This window comes from Poecile atricapillus, chromosome Z (genome assembly GCF_030490865.1).
Source record: "Poecile atricapillus isolate bPoeAtr1 chromosome Z, bPoeAtr1.hap1, whole genome shotgun sequence".
Classification (NCBI taxonomy): domain Eukaryota; kingdom Metazoa; phylum Chordata; class Aves; order Passeriformes; family Paridae; genus Poecile; species Poecile atricapillus.
In genome coordinates, this window is record NC_081289.1 from 72,906,594 (window position 1) to 72,923,772 (window position 17,179).

At 39.3% G+C, this 17,179-nt stretch overlaps 1 protein-coding gene across 1 annotated transcript in view; it reads left to right on the forward strand.

Moving 5' to 3' along the window:
* Positions 1-5,157: 5,157 nt before the first annotated feature.
* Positions 5,158-17,179, forward strand: part of MCC (MCC regulator of WNT signaling pathway) — a 186,659-nt gene continuing 174,637 nt past the window's right edge. Inside the window, exon 1 of the mRNA XM_058864607.1 lies at positions 5,158-5,395. Within this exon, the coding sequence (XP_058720590.1) occupies positions 5,259-5,395 (137 nt within the window). The 5' untranslated portion in view covers positions 5,158-5,258. The remainder of the gene's footprint in view (positions 5,396-17,179) is intronic.

The window sequence follows — 17,179 nt, forward strand, 5'->3', positions numbered from 1 at the left end:
AGAGCAGTTTAGGATATTTTTGGAAAAAGGGGCAAACCTGTTCTCATTTCTATTTATCATCATCATAAAAAAGTACACTTTTTAGAACAGTGTTACAAGGTGATTGAGCATTTATAAAAGTGAAGAATGAGTAGGAAGCTTCTCAAAAGAGGGATTAATATTGTATCTAAAAATTAATATTCTATCTTAAATATTTTCAATCCTAGATAAAATATATCAGTTTTGCAGATCACTCTTGGGAGCAGGAGGAGAAAAATCAGAAAAATTGACCTCAGGAAAAAGAAAAGATATTTTCTTTTGAATATACTATTTAAGAGTTTTCAAATTGTTCTACTGGCTAAGAATTCCATAGTAAAGGCTGCAGAAGACCTATATTTCTAGATGGAGCTTTAAATCTTAGGTCTGTGATGAGAAGTGGATCTAAACAAAGTAATGTAAAGAACGTAATACAGTGACTTCAGACACAAGATTTTGATGAGAATTTAACTAGTAATTTCCTAGCTAAACCATGGCGCTGTTAGTAGCAGATGCAGTTTTCTGCACACAATGATGTTTTAAATAACATTAATTTGAACTCATATGTCTGTTGCTTTAAAATTTTGTTACAGTGAAGATCAGTCAACAAAGATGGTCTTTATCTGAAGGCAACTGAAAAAGCCTCTACTTTCATACCAACAGGCATTCCTTTTGATCATAGTGTACATCAAAATCTTCAGTCTGAATACCTAAGCATTGGCAGCAATTAGAATAGCTAACTCTCCCACCTATCTTACAGCAACATCAAAAATATGTATTTTGTTATTTACATCATAGAAAATAAAGTATGTTTTTAATTTCATTTCCCTAACAAAACACCCCCCCCCAAAAAAAACCAAAAAAAAACCCCACCAAAAACAAACAAAAAATTAGTAGCTTTTATTTAGCCCTTATATTACCTGACCTCGTTAACATAGGCTAGGCACAGATTTAAATCTTAGCATATCCACATCTTAGTAGCTTAGCTAAGCTGTAAGTAGTTACACAAGTGCAAAGTCATGTTATGTGAGTGCTTGGTGGCCAAGCCAGCTCCACTCTGGTCCCATGACCCAGCCTGGCCTTTTTGTCCCTGGGAGGTGTCTGACTGACCTGTCTGGGTGGGTCCTGGCTGCCAGGCCCTGCCTTGCCTTCCCAGGCTCTCTCCAGCCCTCGAGATTTTGATGGTAATACTGATAAAACAAACCATGGTTTGAGATCTGACCTGAGCGGCAGAGGATCCAGGTGATTAGAAATTAGAAGTTAAATTGTATTATAAATTCACTACCATGCTAGTTACAGACTGTACTATGTTGACTCTGCTTATATAAATTCTGTGCCATTCTAATAATAAAGTCTCTTTTATATCAATCATAACATTCTGTGAAGAAGACAAAGTTTTAATTGTACCTATGGTTTAGTGCCATCCTCACTCTGCCAATATCTCCAAGAGAACCCATCTGTGTTGGGTGACAGTGGCAATCAGATAACAGCGACGTGTCTATTAACCAATCACCTCATAGAGCAATAGGGAACTTTTTAACAAGTATGTGAAAAGGGCTGGATGTAGTATTTAGGAAACTGAAAGGGATGGTGTTCTGGGCAGTTGGACTGCTGAATACTGAGAAAGTTCTCCGTTGCACACCCTGGCTACTTTGCTAAAGGAATATTACTAAATTAAAACTTCCTGCTCGCAAATTAAATTACTGTTTGTTTTGTTGGTGGATTTTGAAAGAGTTTAATTGAAAAATGCTATGGCTGAATGTTATGTAGAAGGAAGTTTTTATCTTTTTTTGGTCAGTTGATTTTGGTCATTTGGCAGCTTTTTGTACAGTGACAGGCTGTTTTCTGCTGCAAAATCATTTCTAATTAAATTTAGAAGATTTACAGTGCTTTTCTTTTTCTATTGTTCAACACCTAATTTGAGGTAACCTTGACTTTCAGAGATCACATGAACCTAAGTGTCCTGATGATTTGGTGGAAAGTCTGAGAAGTCCAGCATCTCTGTAAATCAGGTGTCTCCAGCCCATCTTTCAGAGATGTCAGATTCTGGGTGTATAAATGTTGGAGATTAAGTCCAGCTAGTAGTGCTACAGCATTGTTACTAACATTTGCATTGACTGTCTGGTGTATGCTTATTTGCATTTAGAAATCAGGACATTATGGAAAAATTATGTAGAATATTGATTAATATTAAAAAACTACGGATTTATTTAACTTATATAAGAAGACAAACTAACAAATACCCTATGGATTGATAATTAAAACCCACAGTCTTAAATAGAAAACAGACAAACTTTTTAAGATTTCTTTTGAGAAATACCGAGCCTATTTTGCTACTCACAGCAGTATAGAACTCTCACTCCTTGCCCTCCCTCTTTGTTCTCTCTTCACAACTTTCTAGGCACCACACACCCCTCGCACCAGGGACACTTCAGGCAGGGACACTTTAAATTGTACTTTCTGCTGCACAGCATAATGTGTGTTTCAAATATGGGGGTTTTGCCACCTGAAATTCACTTTCTTGGCTGTAGGAGTGAACTGCCACACAATTCACAGCAGGCACAGGAATGTGGCTAACTGCAGCTTAGGGTACTGCTTTCCACTGATGTGATTCATCTTTTTAAAAAATTAGATGGGCATCACAATGCAAGCCAGCAAGCTCAGCAGGTTTTACAGTCTTGCATGCCATACCACAGCCAGGATATCAGCTGTTCCTATCACCAAGGAGGAATTGGTATGGGTGATTTGTTATCAAGAAAAGTCAGAAACCACCACACTAGGTTTTCTTGGGACTGGTGCAAATGCAAAAAAATTAACTACAACTGATCCCCAGAAACAGAACAGATAGCAGGAAAAATTCAATTCAACCAACTCAAAAATTGTTCACTGTAATGTGCCAGTTGTGCATGGGAGATGAAAACTCTACAACTCGTGCTCCAGATACTCATGAGACAAACAGCCTCGTTTATTATTCAGAACTCACTTAAATACTCAATTCAAAAATTCCTAGGCTTCGTATCTATTGGCTGAGATCTCTCTACTTGCCCAGCTTCCTGCCCAGTGATGTGCTTACTTCTCAGCTTGGATGGGGCTGGCTGACGTGTTATTTATCCAGGGACATTTTCAGGCATGAACTAGGTTAGCTGAGTTGGATTTGTGTTATGGTCAGATTTACTTTGTCCAGTCCAGGCCAGCTGTACTGTGACAATACTGTCACAGTTCACAATGAGCAGGGAGAAGATAAGGAATGTGTAAATTTCTGATCCACAAAGAAAGCATGTGTGAAGCACGCAGCTGAGAACAAAAGATGAAGTATTACCTAGATTAGAGGAGAAGTGGGAGATTAGTTTAAAAAAAGATGAGAACTGGTCAATTGTGAGATTTAGCAGATAGCAACAGGATAGACAGAGATTGTTCTTGGAGATTATCATTGCGCTATTTTGGATCCAATCTTTCTTCATTGATACTGGTGGCCTTGTCAGAAAACAGTCTCAGGATTGTGTTAAGAGTAACAGAATCAAAGAATATCTCAAGATGAAAGGCACACATACAAATATATTAAGTCCAACTCCCTGTGATTAAGAATTTTCATTCTTAGTAATAAGCAGTGCGTGCTATATTTGCAGAATGCGTGCAAGGCTTCTTGTGTGTGGTATTGAACAGCTCATCTACGGGATTCCTCCAGTTCTCAGTGTGAACAAACAGCTGCAGTAATCAGTTGGTATCACAAATGAGCAACATCCTACCTAGGACTGAAAAAGTGTGTGCTAAGACTAAGAGTCAGACCACTGTAGGTCAGGAGGTGGAATATTTGAAAGGGTACTTGCAATATTTTCTGGTTTCAGTGCCTAGAAAGTGTATGGTAGTGTGTTGGCTCCATACGACAGTGTCCTGATCATCCAGCAAGAACTAATGTGAGCAATGCAATTTAGAAATCTACAGAGACCTAGACAATGTAAGAGTGAGTGTATGCATGCCTTCACTTATGAGTAGTTTTAGTTAATAAAATGCCAGAGGGACTCTTTGCCTTGTAATGACTTACGTAATCAAGGTACAATAAATATTAGCAATTAGAACTGTTGCCATCAGTTAATGTACTTAAAAGGCACTATGCAGTTAGTGTGATAACTTTGCTGAATTTATATATTCATTGATCCCTGTCAAGATGTTTTGTGGGATGAGCTGGATATCTTCAAAGACTTAGTTAATAGGAGAAGGATAATACCTGATACTGTGAGAGGAACTTATGTTATGAAATCTTAATAACAAGGTCTTTTTTTTTTTTTTTTCGAATACAGAAATAGGAAAAAAAAATTAGTTGACCCAAATTAATCACAGGGTGATGGAGTAAGAAACATAATGCATATGTAAACTGAAATGCTGTTCTACACTGTTTCAGAATATCTTTTTCCTGTAGAAATAAAGTAGATTGCTGCTGGTGTTGTATCTTCTTTTCACAGGAATAAGAATAAAAAGCACTGAATAAAACTTTATTAGGTATTGAGAAGGGTGGCAAAGATACTGAAGGAAATGAAGAAGCTGTACTATACAGGCACGATTTTATTTTTTTCAACTGGCCACATGATGACTGCAAAGAAAACGACTTTTCTTTAAATGAGAAGGAGACCCAAGAGACAGGGAAGAGTATAGGCTACAAACATTTTCAGGAACTAACTGTTAACTTCGCAGGTAAAATTTGATCAGTGGAAAGGAATTGGATGAGTCAAGGGGGGCTGGTGCTCTGCACCTCAGAATGGGGTACTATTCCAGTACAACCTGGAGTACAAACGCACGGCTGGAGAAAACGCTGGGCTTTGTTGGCTTCCACAGACCGGCCAAAGCCGCAACCACAGCGGCACCCCCGGAGCAGTGAGCCGGCCCTGCCCAGCCCAAGGAGAACAAGGACCCTCGGGGAGGGTTCGGGTCGCCCCGCACTCGGCGGCCCCCGGCAGAGAGGGCAGCTGGCCCCGGGCTGGCGACACCGCCCGCTCGCTCCCGGTGGGTCCCGCTGTGATCCCGGCGCCGGACGATGCCGTGCGCAGGCGGGAACTCCGATTCCCAGCCCGCTCCGAGCCTCGGCGGGGTCCCAGCCCGGGTGTCCCTCGGCGGGCAGTGGGTGCGGGGCCGGCAGGGCCCCCGCCCCGGCTTTGTGCTGCCGCTCGCACTTAGCAGGCGCGGCGGGACTGGGAATTCCGGGCGCTCCAGACAGTCTCGCAGCCTCCTCCTCCTCCGGAGCGGGGCGCATGATGGCGGCAGCCGCCGTAGCAGAGGTGAGCAGCGCCGGCAGCAGCAGCACCGATACCTCCAGCACGGGCGAGGAGGAGAGGATGAGGCGCCTCTTCCAGACCTGCGACGGCGATGGGGATGGCTTCATCAGCAGGTAGCGACAGCGGGAGGCGGCTCTTTGCTGGTACGGAGCCGTCTCGTCCTTCCCCTTGTCCCGCGTTCCCCGGCGCCCAGCTTGTGGGCGAGTTGGAGCGGCGGTGGGAGCTGCCGCCGGCACCGGAGCCAGGGGCTCCAGCGGGGCCTTGGCACCGAGACCTTCCCGGGACAGCGGGCGAACCTTGCCCGCGGCACTTCCACGTCCCCCGGGGCTGAAAGGTGACGCCTCCGATCCTGGATTTTATTTCCTCCTGCCCCGGGCAGGTGGTTTTTGCAAATAAACACACAAAAAGCTGCTGGTGGGTAATCTAGGAGAAAACTCGTACTGTTATCCCGGATCCTATGATTTTGTTTTGTCAGTACATTTTAATCAAAATTCTTGTTACACAGTTTCGTTTAAATTCCTCTGCTGGTCCTCAGAGAGTTTGAGTGTTACCGAGGCTGATGGTTTTGGTAGGGAAGGGTGAGCTTGTAGATTTGCAGTAGATAGAAATAAGCCATAGTGGAAGTTTGTGTGTCTGGAAACACTGGCAGTGTGTTTTGGTCAGGAGTTGGTTTTGTGGTCTGTGCTCTCACACCATAATTTAGAAAATACTGAACATCAAAAGGCAGGATTTGCCAGAAGTCGTGGAAGCAAGCATTTTCAAAATGAAACTTGTGCTATTGCTTGCAATTAGTAAGTGCCTCTAGAGAACGGGGATAGCGAGGAAGTTTCTTAAGTCTGCCGTTTAACCTGTAGCCTAAGAATATGACCCCGCAGAAAGGCTAAGTAAACTTGAATCCCCACTGCCATCTCTTTGGAGCCAGAAAGTTGTTGAAAATCTGGAGCAACTGGCAATCACTTTAAAAATAAAGTTCAAGGGTTGTGATATTTCTTATCTAAACAGCTCCCTGAACACTTTTCCCCCCCTCAGTCTAATGATTATTTTGACAGTTATGGTTTTGAAATACAAACTTTGAAAATATGTAGTTTTCAACCAGTGTGCTAAGTCTGCTTCTCTTTCCATTTGTTTACAGTCTTCATGGAATTTATTCTGATGTCTGAAAACTTGTGATGTTCAGTAAAGTGTGTATTGTCTCCTCAGAGCACACTTGCTCTTCTGTACTCCCGTGTTTTTCTGCAATGTAAAATATCTGTGTATTTATATTTTAAAGACCCTACTCGGGGAATGTTTATGTTTTAGCGTTTCATACAGATGGGAGAGATGTTACCATGACACAGGCAACTCATATCTGATCCCCTAATCCACATTCCCTGAGTTTTGTCACAGATTCCGTGCTCTTCAAAGTAGGTGCTTCAGAGTGTTGCTTGAGCTACAGTGTTGAAAACGCCAGGATGTGTCTGAGTAGGGACATTGGATTTCATGAGGAAATGGCAATAAAGCCCGGGGCCTGGGTGGTGGTTGAAAGTCCTTCAGGAGATGGTGGGTTCATTGCTGAAGATTGCTAATACTTTGCTTCAGAAGGGAGTTGTGCCTTCAAGGCAGAACTGGTATGGCCTTTATCAGAGAACCTGGTGTTAAAAATTATTGTTTTCGTTTAGAGACACATTTAAATGCCACACATCTTTATATGTGTGAAAAAGTAGTGAAGGAATATTTAAGAAATTATCTTTGACATGACTTTACTTAACTAGCTGGCCTGGGTGATAAGTTGTATAAATGGAATGCCTTTCTTGCTTTCTGTAGTTACTCAGTTTTGCTTAGAATCTGTTTTAAGGCAGTGGCATATGGAGGAGGAGACTTGTCCAGTTGAATTTGGATGTCTTTATAGTGTATAATAGCACCATAGTGTTATAGACAACTCTGTCAGGTTTATGCACTCACAGTGTCCCTGTTAAAAGTATAGTGGCAGGGGGGTTTGTTTTTGTTTAGAGCCCTAGTGTTTAGGTAATTGCATCCTTTTTAATGTAACAAAATAAAGGCAAAAAAGTTACAGCTGCCTTTGCACTAAATTTCATCTTGCCATTTTCTGCATACTGTTTGTATGGCTTCTGTGTTTGTTTACTTGTTGGGTTTTTTTGTTGTTGCTTTTTTTGTTGTTGTTTGTTTGTTTGTTTCATATGGACCAGTTGCTTGGTTTTCCTATTCCTTCTTGCCTTGCTTCTTTGGACTTCTCTTTGCTCATCCTTGTGGCCAACAATTTTTTTGCCTTTCTTGTAGCCCCAGTGGAGATTGGAAGCTGACTTCTGCATGTCACAATGTCTTTCACAGCACGGCAGTAAATGCCCAGACATCTGTATAGAGAGCTGAAAACACAGAAGCTAGAACTGTAAAATCATCTCCTTCCTTGTGTACTAGAAGTAGACTAGGCTCTGATCTATAACCTATTATTAGCATGAGCTTCTTTTTGAAAACTAGCTTATTTTCAATGCAATGGGGTAGAAATTTGCAGCTTTGCAGTTTCTACTGACTATATATTTTATCTTTGAAAATTAGTATTCCTTCTTTTTGCAGGCCTGAAGCTTGGTCAGTCATTACTTTGCCTAGCACATGCAGCAATTTGTTTATAAGTTTTCTTTTTTTCCCAGCTCCAGAGCTTTTAAGGGAAAGAAGATCTTTATTCTTGCAGCAGAGGCAGGCATTTTGTGTGTGTGTGCATGTTTATTTAGTTCATATTACATGGGGAAAAGAGATGTTTGCATTCCTAATGAAATAATGTGGTGTCTCAGCTGTGGAAATGCTTTGTTGTGCATCAAACTGTAATAAACCTCTTCAAATAGTATCAGGGAAGTACAAGCACAGATGGAGAGGAGGAGCATGTCCTGAGATACTGATTAATTTTTGGGCTCTCACCTGAGATATTGATCAAATTTCAGGCTCTAAATAGGATGATAGCAAAACAATAAAGCATAATTAAGGATGTACCATTGGCATTTATAATTCAAAAGGCACTGAACTATGGGATATGAAATACTAAACCAGTGTCTCTGAGCCTTGCATTGACATGTGCATATTGAAATTTTGCAGCACCCAGCTAGAGAAAAGTACTAAGAAAACACCAGAGTTTAAACTTGTTGGCTTGTACTGAAATGGCTTTTAATTCTTTTGAGGTTAATATTTGTTACTTAATTATTTTAACATCTCTCAAATATTTGGCATTCTTCCAATACTTCTACACCAGGTAATTCCACAAAAAACAAGTAACCAGCCAACCGACAGGCACCCCCCACCTTCCCCCATAGCAACTCCCCCCAACTCAGTTGCAAAGCAGTCCACAATTAAGTTTCCTGGATTCTGAATGCTTGAGATCAGCTGGATGAACATTGCCGAGAGCAGAAGGCAGCCTTAAACACTGTTTACAGTAGAACTTCAGTATTGCAGCTGTAGCTGGATTGTGTTGTTACTAACAAAAAGCTGTTAACTGAAAAAAACAGTATTTTATTTCCTTTGTTTTATTCTTTTGCTTTGAAAAGTTTCAGAATCTGATGTTACAGTTATAAGAACTTGCAATTTCAGAGGATTGGTGAATTGTGGAGGACAGGTGTGCTTTTTTTTTTCTTCTTTTCTTTTGGATGCTGTCTGCATATGTAGCCTTGAATGCTGGGTTTTTATGGGTGACAGGCTTGATTTATGTCTTCTTCAGAAACTTAATTGTCTTGTAGCTTTATTATTTGTGGATTGTACTGAAATTCCATTTAACACATAATGAATTTCATCTTCACTGCAGAAGTCACTAAATGGCTTTTGGATTACTCTATTGTAACACTACAAGGTGTGAAGGTAACTTTGAACCTGCAGCAAAAATACTTTTCCTTTTAAAAAATGAAGATATGAGCTGTGGAAATAATGTGTGAAGAAAAAACTAATTCATTGTTAAGCTGCAAATATATTAGCTTTCCAATTTTAGCTTTTAAGCATGGATAAATTATTTTAGGATTGTGAAGAATAAAGGTGAAGCTAGTGTTCAGCTAGAAATTTATCATTATATTAACAACAATGGAATTAAGTTTTGTTTGTAGAGTTTGAAAATGGTGAAATAATATTGTCTGTGTGTGCAATTATTTTTTTTACACCGGGTCAATGTCTTGCAGAAAGTCTTGGTAAAAGCAGAGTAAGATGTTAAAAACCCAGTAAATCTACTAACTTTGTAATGTATACCACTTGTTAAAAGAGCATGCTGAATGCCTGTGCTTTCTCTAGCCCTGCACAGAAGCAGTTAAAAGGATTTAATTTGTTACCTGGGTGGTTTTAGAAGTACATGGCTTTGGGAGCTCAAAACCTTTGCAAGTATAGGCTGATCCTTCCCTTTTTAGTGGGTTTTCACAGTAGTAGGACGTTCACAGCTTTCTTGCTGAGTGTATTTTGTCATCACTCCCCCCCAGCCTTTCTGCATCTAGTGGCTGGTGCTAGTAGAGGGGAAAACTCAGCATTTCCAAGAAGACAAAATATTAATCTATTCATTGTCTTTTTAAGGGAGGAGATTTATTTTTCTGTGGTCTCTGTCACTCTCCACAGCAGTCGTTGCCACTTCATTTAACATATTTTTCTCAAGTGTTTGATTTTGCTTCAACTTCTGAGCTTAACATTTAAAGAGATACCTACTGAAGCACATAAGGACCGATAAAATGAAGCAGTAAAATCTTGTGGGTTGTCTGTGACCAGTCAAGTCACCATTGTTGGTAAAAGAAGTGTTTAATTCATAAGATGAATATTCATATATGAAGTCAAGTGAACATACTCAGTCAGGATCTCTGAGAACTTATTTTGGGGATGAGTTAATATTCTGCGTGTAGATGCTTTCTAGTCTCTGCAGGGTATTCTGTGCTGTTTGAAAGCAAGGTGTTATGAGTGCCCAAATGTCAGCAGCCCAGGGAGTGATAGAACCATTTATCCTACATATAAGAGGTTTATGAAAGGTCAACTCTAACAGAACAGGTGTATGAAAAACAACATTCACTGTTCTGGTAAATTTTAACAGGTTTAATAAAAAAGACAATAGGAAGCAAAGAAAATAAATCAAAGGGTTAAAATTGGCACTCTGCCAAGAGCACACCTGGTGCTTTGGAAACACCTTTTATATCCCATTTCTATTGCATCAACTTGATGCATATTCATATACTTTATGCATATTCAAACTTTTCTATTAACTTGTTTACATTTTCCAGAAACTGTTTAGCATGGCCACTCCTTGGGTTCACCCTTTTTAGAGCATGCGTGTTTCTTGGCTCGTGGTTTTAATCCTGGTTTTATCACCTTTTAATTTGGGCCTTGGCTCCTTCTTTCCACAGACAGTGAGTGTTGATAACCAGCAGGGTCCCCATCATCTGTTCATTGAATGTTATCCTAACAAAGTAGACAGTTCAAACATACATGTATTGACTATTACAGCAAAGCCATTTTAACATTATACATATAGCATTCATCTTAATACTTGCAAAAAGCTATTATATTACATATCTATAACAGGTGGCAATAAAAAACTGCCTTTGAAGTCTTGTGAGAGAAGTAATATTTATTCCGCTACTTTTGCAGCTACTGGGATTCCAAATTTCAAAGGAAGTTTGTTTCCAGGACTGTACAGTCCTAAGTCTGGCCTCAATCCAGCTGTCTAACAAGAAGACATCATTTAGAAGCAGTCTGCAAAATGTCAGCAAGATTGAGACAAAACTTTGATTAGTCCTTGCCTTCAGTCTGACTTTTCATATAGCTGGGCTGTTTTTACCATGAAGCTCAAAAAGTTAAGATGTCAGTACAGTATTTTATTCTCACTTGAGGTCTGGCCTATTTGCTCTGTGTTTTCTTTAAACCGGCTCAGTCTTAGAAATTCCAGGGGGAAAAAAAATCCCAAGTCTCCAAAACCCCCAAACCATCCCGCCAGACCTTTGGTAAAATGTACTTTGTCCTTTCACTATTGCTTCAATTTGTCTTGAAAATATTTTCAACTCCCAGACTTTGTTCCTAGACTTAATTTTAGTCTTCATCTCTCTCAATTAGGAGATTGTCACAGGGTTTGTGATCCATGTAACTGAAGGATTGCTTTTGTCAGGAGAATTAATCTGCAAACAGCAGAGCTTTATGTCCAAAAAGGAGACAGAGGAGTCCTTTCACTTTATTAGAATGAAGGGAGAGGCCACGGGGCATTCTTCTGGAGTCTCTCAGATTTTTGGAGGATGCAGCCTCCTTTCTGTCCTAATTTCCTGGCTGCATTGGCTGAGGTACTTGAGAGGTACAGACTTCCCAGAATGCCTGATACCTAAGATTCCCCTCTAATGTATAACCCTCCCTCTTAATTTTTAATTCTTACGAAATTTATAATTTTTCCCCATTGCTTTTTTCATCTTTCAATATCCAATTTCATTTATCGGCAAACCTGCAGTTTGTAAAGGCAAATGTCTTCTTTTCCATTCATCAATCAGTGGAATCTTTCCCGTTGTTTCTTTTATCTCTCAGTGCTAGTTTTATCTACCAGCAGACCCACAGCTTGTTTGTAAAGACAAATCTGTCATTCCTCTCACTTTTATATGGATACAGCACAATACTTACTGTATGCCAAGTAAAAAGGTGACTGGAAGCACTGTGCTGTTTCTCACATGATTGTAGTCTGTTTTTTCTGTTTCTCCTGGGACTTGCCTTAGTCAGTGACTCCACAGTTTTATAGAATTTTGTGGGGTTTTAGTCCAACTTTGTCTTTCATGGGTCCTCTTGGAGCATCATAACCAAAAAAGGAATAAATTATGGAGAAAGCCAGAACGGCAGATGTGTGTGAAAAAACAGAGAGACATGCTTAGTTTAGGATGAAGAAAAAGTATCCCCCTTTGTTAAATATTGTGTCTAGAAAATGCACCAAGAATCAACATTCATTAAGGGATTATGTGTTTCAAAGTGTGTGTTTCTTACAACTGGTACAGAGTCAAAGGAATGTATTCAAACTTGAATTTTCTGAATATATTATATTTTTTAATTGGTAAGCAGTCCAGTTCTTATGTAAACATTAGACACGTGAAGGGTGTTTTAAATGAAGTTGTTAGGGTTTTGAAGTTAGTGAAGTTACTTGGTGTGTTTTATATACTGCTTTTTTCTTTCCTTCTTGACATTATTAGTCTGGTAAAAGGGACTAAAGTATATATCTCAGGCTTGTTGTTACATGGTATTACTGTCTTTTCTTTCTCAGGGACCTTGTTGTCCAGGTAGATTGTACTGTGGAAAAACTGACCAAACAGTAATTCACTCGAAAATATAAATGTCAAATTTTTTGATTCCTTTGAAATTTACCATCCAACTGGTTTCTAAGCAGTGAAGTTATTTGTTATACTTATTAATTTTGCTGTTGATTTTTTTAATTGAGATTGTTGCAAATACCATGTTAGTTGGGTTATTACTGTAAGAGAAGTTAATCACTCTTTAAAGTTAATAATTTCTAAGTCAGTAATTTCCCTTTTGTGATGGAAAAAAAAGTAATTGTTAAACTGGGAATTTTTTTGCCTTGTGTTTTCTTGAGTTTCTTGGTGGTAATTCTGAAAGATAAACTTCCCAAATATACTCTGTTTCTTTGTTCCCAAAGGTGATAGGGAGCTCAGGCACTCATAAGACACTTCGGTGCTTGGTCTTTCTAGCAGCTCCATCACCCTTGGTTTGTAACATAGGAACCACTGGTGGCTGTTTCAGCAGTATGACTGGGACTAGGGTAAATACTTGGTTTTATTAGGTTACGTGTAATTGCATCTTCCATTTACAGCAGACAAGGCAGCTAACATCCTCCTTAATCACTTTTGGTTAGCTCGTGTTCCTAGGGAGCAACTTTCTGTATGTTTTTAGAATTAATTTGCCAAAACCTATAGGTTGAAATTCATGGATGGGTTAATTGGGTTGGGAGGCACTTGAATGGGAGAAGAGTTCTTCCAGTTAACTCCTTGTATTTATTTGTATTTATTTTTTGAGGATGCCACATGCAAGTACTCTGCTGGCAGCTTGGGATGGATTCTAAAATTATTTTTAAATCCTCTTTGTCTCTGATTGCTGGGATAGGCTAGAGGGTATCTGACATTGATTGAAGCAGCAGGTCATACATGTTTTGATTGGTAGTAAGGAACTCCACAAAATACTTGGGCACATGGCCTTTCTTGCAAATATACACCTCTAAGCTGTACACCTTTACTCCTTACACAGTGCACTGTGAATAACTAGTGGAGGGATTCATGATTTTTTAAAGTAATTTTGCTCTGTCAGATGCTGTTCTGTAGTGCATGGTCCTGAAGTTTCACTCTGTCTGCACTAGAATTTTTTCAAAGAATAGTCTCAGCTGTACACTAGCTCAGTAAAAAATGTATCTTTGCAGCACGGCCAGTTTATAATTGTGACTTTTTATCTGGCTGAGTGACTTTCAATGTTGGCACAAGGCGGTGGAGGGGGGTAAGAAATGAGCTTGGGGGTCAGTTGTGAACCTTCTGGTTATGTCCACTTGATTTTTAAACATGCTTCACTCCAAATGATCTGAACTAAGAAATCCCACTATAAGTTAATTAATTTTCAGAAGTGTGAAAGGACAACAGAGATTTTATTGAGACTCTGGTACATCAGCTGGTAGATGAAAGACATTACCAAGGGTCGTTTTGTGCCTAATTGACTGTTGTCTGAAGGATGGGCTTCAAATGGCATCTGAAAGGAAAAGTTGTGCTGTGGATGCATGGCTTTTCAAATCCACCATATCTTTACTGTGAATCTTTGCATGCATCTTTTAGAAAAAATAGCACATACATAAAATTCATCCTAGTCTAGTGGCTTCTTCATTCATTGACTTGTGTTAATTAACATCACCATAATGCTTAATTGTAATCAGCACATTCAATGTCTCCTTTCTTCTGAGAGTTTTTCTGCAGCGGGACTTTTTTATATTTAATAGAAAATAACAGTATTTATGCAGTATGAGTGGTTGTTTGATTAAATCCCCTAGGTAGTTTTTGAGGGTAAGTCAGGTAGCAGAGACCAGACCATCTCTTAATGAAAACTGTGCTTCTGATAGCTCCTAAGCACGTGGAAGAGTGTGTAGGTTGAATTGTTGCTGTGTGTTAGCAGTATATTTGAAACCAGTGAACAGCACAAAATAAAGCATGGAATGGCAGAGTTTTTACTGACAAACTTCTGCTTCTCAGTTTACAGAGGAACTTTTGTTTGCCTGCAACATCTCCGGAAGTGAGACCCTTAGCCAAAAAGGGGATACCCCGTCCTCAGAGGTTGAGAGATGCAGTTTGTGCTATCAGTACAGAGTAGGTGATCAAAGCACGAAGTTTAAGCCATTTCAAGTGACTGGAATACGCATTTGTTGTGTCATCTGTAAAATACATTCCTGTTCTGAGATGTACCTGCTGCATGTTTGATGTCTTGTTCATATCTAGTGTGAAATGGGGGAGAAACGCACACAGACGCTGAGGTGGGGAGGGAACTGTTCCCTGCTTCCCCAGAGGAAGGAGTGCTGGTGTAGGCTGCATGCTTGGAATAGTATGGTAAGAGGCAGCCAAGGCAGGACAGAGCTGTGCAGTAGAAGCTCAGATGGTTGAATTACAAATAAAGCATACAGGGTCTTGGGGCTGGCTGATTGTTAATCCTTTTTCCTGGTGATGCTCAGTGTTGTGGATCTAGATCAAGTTGCAGTTTAGTTGTGAACAGGCACTGGAACATGCAGAAATTGAATCTAGCAGGGAATTGCAAGTGTAAAATTGTTCCACAATTTGGAAACAGTTCTGAAAAAGCGACAGAAAAAACAGAGGAAGAATCCCCAAGAGAGGGAGTCAGTGAGCTGCTGATGACACTAAGGGTGAGATTTTTGGTTTTTTTTGCTTTCTACATTGAAAATACCACATGTAGTAAGATTGTTCGTGCAAATAGGACTGGTAACAAATACCCTAGACAGGAGAGGGAAGAAAGAAGTTGAAGAGTGCTTGGATTTGTTTTAATTAGTTGTAGTTGGAGATTTTGATGTAATAGTCCTAAAGACAATCTCAGAATTATTTTCCATTTTTTCCCCTGAGCTCTTCTAAAAGACAGAAGTAACAGAAAATGGAGAAAGATAAAATATGCTGGTTTTCTTTAAAAGTGTGTTGAGATGGGGGTCAGTTGGCAGACAACTTGATGAATATGGATTTGTTAAGAAAAAGTTAGGTTGAACCCATCTAATCTAGAGTCAGCAGTTTGTGATGGGAGTGAAACAAGAGATGCCCTTTCTATTGTCTGTTACAAGGCTTTTGATGTTGTTTTGATGTTTGATGTTTTTTTATGACACTTACAGGCAAGCCAAGGAACTAGACTAAGAGAGGCTTTAGTTTGTTTTTTTTTTCCAAGGTATACTTGGAGCTCATTAGACACCTGTGTTTTGTTTGACAAATAAAATTCTGTATCAGATTGAAATCAGAATGATGCCTTAGGCCAGACCAGCATTATTAATCATTAATAATCTGACATTATAATGGGTAAACATGGGATGACATGATAATGGGTAAACTTTCTTAAATCTGAGATTACATCAAGCTAAGGAAAATTGGAGACTTGCTGTGGGATAAGTCACAATTAGTGCTGACAGATGAAGCTATTGCTTAGAAAAAATCAAGTGACAATAGCACATTTGGTGGTACACATACAGGATGTGTGCTTGATGAAAAACTTGATGAGATTTATAGTGGTTCTCAAGTTAAACTTGAATTAAAGAATTGTGCTGTTGCAGAACAGGACTTCTGCTTTTAACTTTTAGTCTCTTCTCAGTGTATATTTTAAGCTGGTGTCTAGTTAGTGTGAAAATCCCGTCTGCATGAATTCCATTCCTGATCACAATGAGATGTTAAAACTGAAGTCTCAGTGTGAATTTTCAGATCCCAGTGTCAACAGTATTGCTGCTCAGCATTTTAACAGGCATGTCCAGCTGATGTGCCTGTTCTCCATCCCATCCTGCTTCACATTATTCATGCCTTGCCAAACACATCAGCTTCGCTGAAAATGGCTCATTTACAGCTATTGCCTGGTGCTGATTTGTATTCAGTGTATTTGTACATTTGTACATGTAGTCAATGTATTTGTTACACAGAAAATAGGGAGCATTGGGACAGCCATAAGGAAATGGAACTTACATTAAAAGTGAACAAAATGGGTGTTACTGCGTATCTTATACTTTTCATTTAAAAAAGGGTTGATTAATACTACTGTGTACTCTGGCACTGGGAAGTTAACCTAAAGAAAATACTCTTGAAACAAAATGCATTTTGTTTAGCAATGCAGAGAGTATTCAAAACATACATGTAAGAATGGTTTACACCTCAATGTATTAGTTGTTTCATGTATGAATAGCAGTGATGATCATAAATGCAGCTTATTAAACTGAGATGAGAACTGCAGGCCTTTTTTTCTAACAATAACTTTTAGGCAGATGTATTGTTGCAGGAAACTTGTGGTTCTTCATTCTTTGCCCTTTTGTAAGGACATTCAGGTGGTTGGAAAATCCCAGCAGTTCTTAAGTTGTCTTCACTATTTCTTCAGAAGCTGTAACTTCAGTCTTGCCTTACCACTTCATTCCTTTAAAAGATAATGTGGAAATGCTGACTTAGTCTTACCAGGATGATCCATACCTGATAAAATAATAGCTTCTGTATTGTTAAGCCATCAAAACTGAAGAAACTGGAGAGAAAATAACCTCTTGAAGTATTTCTATGTGAAAAGGTCTGTGGAGATGTAATTGTTTAGATTATGACAAAGGTAATGAAATCTGTTTCTGAGTCTAAGTTCATTAATGGGCAGTTGTTTCTTTTTTATTGTGGTTGTTGCTGGTTCTAGAAATTATTTCTTCAAGAAAGCTTATT